Source organism: Oryctolagus cuniculus, chromosome 3, assembly GCF_964237555.1.
Source record: "Oryctolagus cuniculus chromosome 3, mOryCun1.1, whole genome shotgun sequence".
In the NCBI taxonomy this organism is placed as follows: Eukaryota; Metazoa; Chordata; class Mammalia; order Lagomorpha; family Leporidae; genus Oryctolagus; species Oryctolagus cuniculus.
Window position 1 is genome coordinate 17,154,862 of NC_091434.1, and position 9,805 is coordinate 17,164,666.

The following is a 9,805-nucleotide window of genomic DNA, read 5'->3' on the forward strand; positions in this document are numbered from 1 at the left end:
TATAGTTTTCAAGCATTTGGTAGAAGGGTCTTACGATATTGCTTTTGGGCATCCACAGAAATATTTGCCTTCATCACATGATCTTCTTTAGTATACCGATCAGAATGGCTGCCTTCCAGGTTGTTAGAATGTTGAGTGGAGTGGAAAATCTTCAGGGAAGTCCAGTATCACTCTGCTTGGCAGCGGCGGAGTTGAAGTTCTTCTTGTTAAAAGATGATGTGCATGTTTAGTTTGTTGTAAGTTAGTGTGAATGTTAGACAGAGATGTACATCAGGGCTCAGCAAGGTTTGCATTTATAAACGGTTATTAGGGTTAACTCATCTTGGGTTACCTTAAAATTAGAAATTTTAAAATGCTGTCTCATTGGAGTATTGTAGGATGCTGAAACCTAGAGTTTTTCCCTTTCTATATTTAGAATCCGAAGTCCCCAAGGGTCAATTAGTATTTAGTGAACGTGTCCTGAAGTAGTCAAGAAATGAAACCAAGATATATGTTTGATTTTTCACAGTCATGTTTTCAGACAGGTTTCTGAAAGGGTGATATGTCTGAGTGCACACTGTTTAGATGACTACTGTGGTTATGAGAAATTTCCTGAAACAAGAAGAGTTAACAGCAGGTAATGCCATTCCTCCCCTAAAGAGTTTGAGACTCTCTGTGTTAAGTGATGAATGAGGGTATCTGACCCACATCTGTTTTTCATTAGAATGGAACATTGCCCTGACATCGTTAGGAGCATTTGTCAAGATTCCCTGGACAGAGCTTCTGTAAATTACATGCTGCAAATGTGTCAGGGTCAGATAAGAGGATATCATTAACTCCCCCAAGTTTACTCAGGGCTCTGTCAGTCCATCTTAATATGCTAACAGCCAGCAATATTCCTTGAAATGTTTTGTTATATTTTTCATTCATAGAAGAAAGAACCATGTATGCTATACCCCTTAATATTACACATGTTCTTTTCTCATAAATCATATTAATTATAGACATGGTCACAAAGCATACTAAATGCAGGCATGCGTATATGAATTAAAACATATGAGAATTTTATTACGCCCATGATGGGTCTAACAGTCAAATACCAACTATATTAACTGGCATACTTTTTCATTTTTCTTAATGGGCTTATTTTATTAATAATAGATGGACATGGAACACTATTGCTCATCATTGGCTAACAGTAAACTATCTCTACATATACCTCTTGCAAGCCATTTTTATGCTAATTCTTTGCCTAGATTTATATTTTCGACATCAGGCCCTAAAGAATATCATTATCAGTTTAACAGTTTAGCTCTACTGAGAAATAATAAATGGTCTATAGAAGTAATAAAATGTTACTTCTGTAGTTGGTCACAGGATTGTAGATGAAAGCATATGTAGATTTTAGAGTTTAACTGAGACAATACTTACTGTACTCATACGCATATGAACCACACTTGTTTGGCATGCATACTCTTTCAACGTGCATTAAGCATAGCTACCTACAAAATATAAGCTTAGGATTAGAATGCAACACAAGACATATTCAGCAGGACATTTTACATGCATTAGTTTTCTCTCTGGTTAGGTAAAGGTCAGCCATGCCCTTTCCATAACTCTCAGGATGGGTGAGAAGGTCACTCTACAGACCTTAAGAGAAACTTCTGCCTGCAGGCAACTTCCCCCTTACAGCTTTCAAACAGACAGGCCCCCAAATCTAATTATTTAGATGCTAATCAACTGCAGGATAATTCCTACGGCATTTGAATCTGAAGACATTTTCAGGCAAGTCTTGCTGTTTGAGGCTTTTCAGCCTCAAAGAGGCAGTCCTTGAAATTTAACCATTAGCTGACAACAGTAAGCTGATATTGACAAAAGACATTTGATAAACATTTGAATATTTTTTTTTGGTTTTAGAAATAAAATATATCTAAATAAAAAATAGGCAGTCAGTTGACTTTTGGAGGGAAGGTTGCAGGGCTTAAAACAAAACCCTTTCATATAAAACCGTAATTCATTTTTTAAAAAGCAACTAAATGTGTGTTATTAAATGTTAAGTCAGAAGAACTTACTTAAGAACAGAGAAGAAAATAAAGACAGGAACCAGCATTTCTCCTAAGGAAAAAAGAAGCTCCTGGATATACATCGTAATTTGCTAAATCATTTTAGATTTCTGATAAGCTCAAAGAACTTTCAACTGACAGCAAAACCATAATGCTTGTGCCAAGACAAATATTTTCCAGACACATCATTTTAAATGTAAATCTTAATTTGGCCGATGGTTTTTATCTTTTATATTTAATCTTACAATAGGAAAATTAATTCAAGAGAAATATGGCATGAAGCAATTGTAAAGAGTTAGTTTTTCCTGAACCATATAATCTTCAATCAAGATATAAACAACCTATTTGGAATTCTGAAACTCGAGAATGAGCTAAAAGAGATCTTCAGCAAATGTCTCTAATAATGCCAAAGAAGTGTGGGCATGAGATTCTGAGGCTCTGAATGTGTTCTTAAAGTTTTTCTGTAAAGCAATTTAGAAATGGTGTTTGGGAAACATTTTGGAGGCGACAATTTACAATCTGCTCAATAGATTTTTTTTCCAGATGTGTCACCTAAGAATTGTACACAACTAGAAGTAAAAAAGTAGTGCTCATCTCCCTTTCTTTAAGCAATGGGACAAACCAGAGAACTTTCTTCAAGAAAAACTTACTGCATCTCTTGGATTTACCCGGCATTTAATGAAAATGTGTGAGCATTCAGGAGATGTAGCTGAGTAGCCTTGAATTTCTTTCTTTTACTGGGAAATTGGTGAAAACCAACGGATTGTGCTCCCCCACCCCATTCCCAAATTAAAAGAAAGGTGATAGGGTACAGAATTCATCCCCGTACTAGAAATAGTTTTCTCGTGGTTTAAGAAGGGGAAAAATCCATTTTACAACAAATGAAGATTTTCTTCTAGGCTTTGAATAATAACTTGCTATGGGAAAAGCATGTAGAAGAGGAATCTTGACATATTCTTGAGAAGAAAATATGATTGGAAGACAGCCCGTGTCCTTATGGAGGGAGTTCTGTTTGTTTACCTACTTCTTTGTGCACCAAAAGCAATTTCCATAGCTACCATGGAACCACATGAAGCACAGAACAGCTTTTAAAGGAACGTGCATAAAAGTGTCATGCGACTCTTCCACAGAGATTTGAGGTTTTAAACTATGTTAGCGGAAAGTAATGCATTTTCTATCAATATACTCACTTTTCCCCCTCAACACACATTTTAAAAAAATGTTTTAAATGACAAGTTATTAAAAGCATACATTTTTCAAGTTTTCTCAATGTGCATTTTTGACATAAATGATGTTATATTTACCAATCTCAGTTTCAACCAAATGTAGGAAAATGTTAGTGCCTCATCTCCCCCATCCTCCCTGTTTAGGTCTTGAGATCATGATTCTAATATGTGGACACAAGAACTTGTGGAAGAAAGCCTGCCTCCTGGCTCTATCAGGGAAGTAAAAGCCACCACAGATAACTGGTCCCTGGCCCTCTCTGTTGCCTCACAGCAGCCACTGAGCGTGTTGGGCACTGAGCTGTGTGGACTAAGGCTAATGCAGGAGCCCTTAGTTGGGGCACTTTCTGGGAGATCTAAAAGGCATTCTGGTCTACAGTCTTTGAGAATTTACCTCTCTCTTGTGCTAGAACATGAGCCTGCAGGCAGTACTGTGTGTCCTCCATCCTCTAGGGATATATTTCAAGGTTGTGGCGTTAAATCCTGTCCTAAAAGTTTGCTGAGGCAGTGACTGCAAAATGTTGCTGCCTGAACATTATAAGCTGATGTTTGCATATGGCAAGGACTTTTTTTCTTCTTTAGGATCTTCCTGGGTCCCCTGCCTCTGTCCCTGCCCCTACCCTTCTCACAGACAAGTTATTCCTGGCTTCAAAATTATGCATACAAGTAAGTTATGGCCAGGGATTTTAAAAAAGTTTATTGCAAAAATATACACATAGTTCATGGAAAATGAGCATGTTTTGAATAAAATTCTGCTCTGAGCATTTCAACTGTTAGCTGTGCATAGAATATTCCCTTACAATGCCATGCCATTAACTGAGTCTCAAGTAAGGAACATCATGAAGGACTTTAATAATTAAAAATATATGTTCTTTTTTATCCATTATCACTGGCTCTCTTTCTTCTCTGAACTGGTGCCGTTGCAAAATGTGCTTTTTCTAAGGGCTTGTTTGTTTTTTAGTTAACACAACATATTTCTAGTAAGAGACTTTCTCTGTATCTGCTTTCATGAAAAAGTCACATTTTTGTACCTTTATTTTGCCTGTCCATTCTTGCTCGTCAGACTGGAGCACAAAAATGTACTCTTGATTTAAAAGGTGTGTGCTTCACACCAAACAACTTCCCCTTTAAAGACTTTTCTCTAATGCCTATGACTAATTTGGGGTGAAGTAAAATACTCAGTAGATTAGTCTGTCAATTGAAGTCTATGGATTTTCCAAGTTTACATTTTAAAATCATCGACATAAACTCAAAGAAAGGTGAAGAAGAATAAAAATCCACATAGGTGGAAGAACATCCAGGAAATATTTCCATGCCTTCTTAGCTATGTTCAAGTTTTTAAAATGAGGAGGAGAAGAAATCATCTTACTATAAACAGCATAGAACCCATATTCTGGCAACACTCCATCTTCCTGGAGTTTGGAGTTCTATTGATTCTTTATTTTTGACTTTCACTTTCTCCAAATCCCCAATAAACAAAACCATGTTATATGACAAATCTTGATTCTCTTAGAATTTAACTCATTTTCAGAGAGTTAAAAAAATATATTTCGCCACATATCACAAGGAAATTTAGATCCCTGGGACCTTTCAAAATTTGGGCATTGCTGGGGCCAGCGCTGTGGTGCAGTGGGTGAAGCTGCTGCCTGTAGCTCCAGCATTCCATATAGGCATTGGTTTGAGTCCTGGCTGCTCCACTTCCAATCCAGCTCCCTGCTAATGGCCTGGGAAAAGCAGCAGAAGATGTCCTGAGTGTTTGGACCCCTGCCACCCCTGTGAGAGACCCAGAGGAAGCTCTTGCCTGGCTCCTGGCTCAGTCCTGGCCATTGTGGCCATCTGGGGAGTGAACCAGTAGATGGAAGACCTCTCTGTCTCTCCCTCTCTCTGTGACTCTGCCTTTCAAATTGGTAAACTTGATAGGGAAGTTGGGCATTACAGTGTTGCTTCACCTACACTGGCCCGACTTTGCACGCACACACAAACACACACACACACAGCTGCTCCAAGTAAAGGGAGATAATGAGAGGAATACTGAGGAAAAAATGATGAACTGTCTTGCCCTCTGTCTCTCAGCTAACTGATGATGCATCAGTTGAAAGCGTTAGTTCAAGATTCCTTGGTTTTGGAATATGAGGATACAGGCCAGTTCCTTGTGCCCACCCACAATGCTCCCACCTTGCTGGAATCCTTACATCCAGGATTCTCTGGTCTGAGATTACCCTTGAGTGAGACCTGCTTTGCCATTAGCACCAAGGCCCATAGTCAGGGCTTGATTTTTACTTCTGCCCTCTCTTCTTGCTCCATTGGCTTTAAACTTCCTCAAATAAATCAGGACTGTTCTGGAAACATTGTGCATTTAAATACTTCTAAAGTAGGATACTTACTGAGTAAATATTTAAATATTTAAACAGAGAATTTAAATACTTTGTAAGTAGGAGTGCTTTGTGGAGACTTCACCCAGCAGTGAGTTTTTCCCGCAAAGGTTTTTGAGCCCTGCCATGGACATGTACAAAGTAGAGAAAAATCACTTTCTCTCTTATGTGGCAGTTTTCCAGCTGCTACATCAATCACCCACTTACTTCCATCACTGGGTGTTGGACGGGTCAGTGAGCTTGAGTTTGCAAAACATTCACCACGCTGATCGGAAAGTTGTTCTGTTAACACTCTTTTTTTTTTTTTTTTTTAAGTTGTTTTACTCTCCAGAGTTATTTATGAAACTGAACTTTTGAGAACATGTTTGCATTTCAGGCTTGTCTTTCTGTTTAACACTTCTCTATACAAACTGTTGTTTTAGAGAAGAAAAGAAAGAATAAATAATAATGGCAGTCACTTGGAGATTGTTTAGCTTTCATTCATTTGGCATGAAATCTGTGCCAACTACTGTGTTAGGTACTGGGATACGAAGTTACTCCTCTCCAAGTTCACGCAAGTCAAAAGAGGAGACAGAAATAACGATTCCACAGTGAGAAGGGCGAGAAAAGCGCGTGGGACTAACTCTTTCTAATTACTGAAGGATGGTCAAGATAAGGAGACAGGACACCATGAAAAAAGACACAGGGGTCTCAGGATCCACGGAAAAAGAGCTTGCTTTTGTATCTATTTAACTTTTTAAATATGTAAGCAAATGCCTGTTTAAAATCACATGCAAAACTCCCAGATGGAAGACACGATTAAACATTTTTTTTTCTATATGTGGAGATAAAATTTCTCTCCCTCTCCATCCCTTCTTTCTGCTTCTTTGAAATTCCAGTCTGATTTTATCACTGGAGACATGGTGTAATCTCTCTCTCTCTCTTCCCCTCTCCTTCCTTCCTCTCCTTTCCCTCGCTTCTCCCTCCCCTTTTCCTTTCTCTGAAACTGCAGTCAGATGTTATCTCTGGGCATGATGTAATAGCTCTGCCGCTTTGCATCGAGGTCACAGTCTTTCCGAAAACTCTTAACGGATTTCCAGAGAAACAGTAAATGGACTGTGCAGTTATTCATTCAACTACGGGCTACTCTGTGTTCCTCCCTGAATTTTAACTTCTTCCTCATTGGCCTGTTTGTTTTAGGTAATGGGACTTCTGACCAACCACGGTGGGGTACCTCATCAACCTCAGACGGATTACGCCCTCTCCCCTCTCACTGGGGGCCTGGAACCTACCACCACGGTGTCAGCCAGCTGCAGTCAGAGACTAGACCACATGAAGAGCTTGGACAGTCTGCCAACATCTCAGTCTTATTGTCCACCCACCTATAGCACCACGGGCTACAGTATGGACCCCGTCACAGGCTACCAATACGGGCAGTATGGACAAAGTAAGCCTTGCACTTTCTAGGGGGTGACTTCTCCTGGAGGGAAAATAAATTCAACTCATGCTTCAGCAAGGGGAACTGTAGGCATGATTAAGCCTTACCTCCCAAGATCGTTCCTGTGGCAAAGCCAGCCGACTGTTCCAGCAAGGCCTCCCTTGTATAATTATTTTCTTAGCTGATGTCAACAACATCTTGCGGTTATTAATTGCTGAGACGTGAAACCTGATTGCCACGAGGTAAAACACAGGGGCTGGCCAAAATGCAATAACCCCTGGCATTGGAAACACATGTTCTTAATGAGGTCAGCTCAAGGATCATATGGAGTGTAATCCCAGGGACACAGACTTGTGTCAAACTTGTCTCGGGAATAAAAATATTAGTCTCAATCCTTTGATACTATGGTATTAAATATGACATTGTCAGCCTGTAGCTGATATTGCCCCTTACTGTGAATTGTCCCAGCTTGACCTAAAAAGCTGCATGTGTTTCCTTACAGGTGCCTTTCATTATCTCAAGCCAGATATTGCATAAGTGAACTGTCCACTTGGAGCGAAAACTGGCCCTGTTTCTGGTCTCCACAGCTTAGACATGAAGAATCTCAGAAAAAAAAAATCAACCCTTTGGGGAGAGGGCAGTCCCAACAGGAGACAAAGAAGAGTGACCGATTTTCTTTCTCCAGTAGTTGGTTTCGAGTTCTCTCAAACGTGTTGGACAAAAGCAATGGAGAAGAGGAAGAGGTGGAGCAATAAAAGACAAATGCAACATTTTATTGCAATGGCTATGTGTCAAAATATCCCAACTCTTTAGTGCTGATGATCAAGGAGCTAAACATTCCATTTGCATGCACCCACACATGTATGTGCGTGCGTGCGTGTGTGTGTGTGTGTGTGTCTGAGATTTACCTTGACTTTTAAACTGTAGAAGGACAACACCCTCTCACATGTTTGATGTCCAAGCCTGATGCTTCTACAACTTCAAAACTGCTCCCTAATGAAGCAAGAATGGAGGACTCCTTAACTTGTACACACTGGAAATTGATATAAAAATAAATGGCACCATTTTTAGGAAGCTAGATTAGATATAAAGGACCTCCTAAATAAATTATTTGTTATTATATGCTCATTTGTAATCTAGTTGTCAATAAACGTCCCAGAGAAGATATGGGATCCCAGGAAGGAAAGTTTGTCTTCTTTTCCATTGTTGGGAGAGGTGTGTGGCATTTTCCCCAACCACATTCACTTGGAAGCCAATCTGGGTGGCAGTGAGGGCCTGGTGGAGAAGAAGTGACATGAATTCACATATCTGCTTATCAGTGTGCAATACTGTGTACCTCACAGATGCTTTGGCATGGCCAAGGTGATATAAACTAAATCAGAACTATATTTTTTGCAGGTGCTTTTGTTTTTACAGCCCATAACTCATTACAGTAGAATGCAGTGATGTTTGCCATTTGCTGGACAACAAACACTTGGCATGCTCCTTTTGGCTAGAGACCGTCAGAGAAGAATACTTTTTAAATGATTACGTTTACATTCTTCTCTTTCCTATGAAAGACAGGGCAAGAACATAAATGTCCACGTGGCTCTCATGTGCTTTTAAATTATACAATGATATCCAATATTAAAAGATTATGGGAACTGAGGTTTACAGACATTTGTGTGATGACATTTTAGAATGTCAATAAATTCGTTTTTTAAAATGTTAAGAGGAACAAGAAGGTGGAAGGCAGTGTTATTTATTTCTTTCTATTCTTGGAACCATGAATGAGTTAGGCACAGATACATTCCTTGTAGCATTAAGATCTATGATGTAGTGAGTTAGTGAGACTAGACATAGTACCAAGTTTAGTTCATGCATTGGTCTTAGAGGGTGATGGAACAGAAGTGCTATCTTTGTGTTGCAGCCTCAGCCAACAACAATGTGTTGTAAAAATGTCTTTCATGTAAAAAGTGCAGTAAATATTTACTATTTATAATGAATAAACAGTTATGAAAACTTGCTAAATACTGCTTTTTTAGGGGGGGAGAGCCTGACAAATGTAATATATATAAAATCTTGGATATGGGAAGCTCAGTAAAACATAAGGTGTCACTTCTAATGATATGTTTTGGATGGGAATATACCCTGGACAAATACAGTTACACAACCAACAATTGTATTCTCTTGCAAAGCTTGATTGGAGTTTGTGTTTTTCCAGGTGTGGAATCTAGAACAAACCTTTCCATCTACCATCCACCCTCTCTTCTTTTTCTCCCATAGCTGTTAAATCTCACCTGGAAATGTGTTTTCCCCAGAGTAACAGGCTCTGTATTCCTTTCCAAGAGTCATCTTCAGTGAAACTTTTATTTAAACCCTCCATATTTATTTCGAAGATTTCACTCTTCATGAAAAATATTACTGCCTGCTTCATTCATTCTTTTTCTCCATTCTCTCACTCTCACTTCCTCCTTTTTCTCCACACTTATTTGATAAAATCTAAATGTGCTAGGCATGATGCTTAACACTGAAGTTATCCCAGTGCACATAGCCTAGTAGGTCAAGCAGAGTGAATGCATAGTGCCAACAAGTGTGAACACTGCTGTTACAGGGAAATAATCGTAAAACCCTTTGAAACTCTTTCCTGGACTTGCTCATTCCTCCCAATGTCTCATGTGAGGCAGATGATGTCACTAGCATTCTTTTATGGATGATAAAACTGAGGCACAAGGAGCTTATCTGGGATCAAGCTTGTAGCAGAGCTGGGAT

The 9,805-nt window shown here is 39.2% G+C and overlaps 1 protein-coding gene across 3 annotated transcripts in view; it reads left to right on the top strand.

Moving 5' to 3' along the window:
- The window catches only part of PAX3 (paired box 3), a 104,797-nt gene extending 95,733 nt beyond the window's left edge, over positions 1-9,064 (top strand). For 2 of the 3 annotated variants that reach the window (XM_017343154.3, XM_017343155.3), the window contains exons 8-9: positions 6,817-7,063; positions 7,557-9,064. In XM_017343154.3, coding sequence (XP_017198643.1) covers positions 6,817-7,063; positions 7,557-7,591 — 282 coding nt within the window. In that variant the 3' untranslated portion in view covers positions 7,592-9,064. The remainder of the gene's footprint in view (positions 1-6,816; positions 7,064-7,556) is intronic. The other variant, XM_002712497.5, reaches the window with a different exon arrangement.
- Positions 9,065-9,805: the final 741 nt, after the last annotated feature.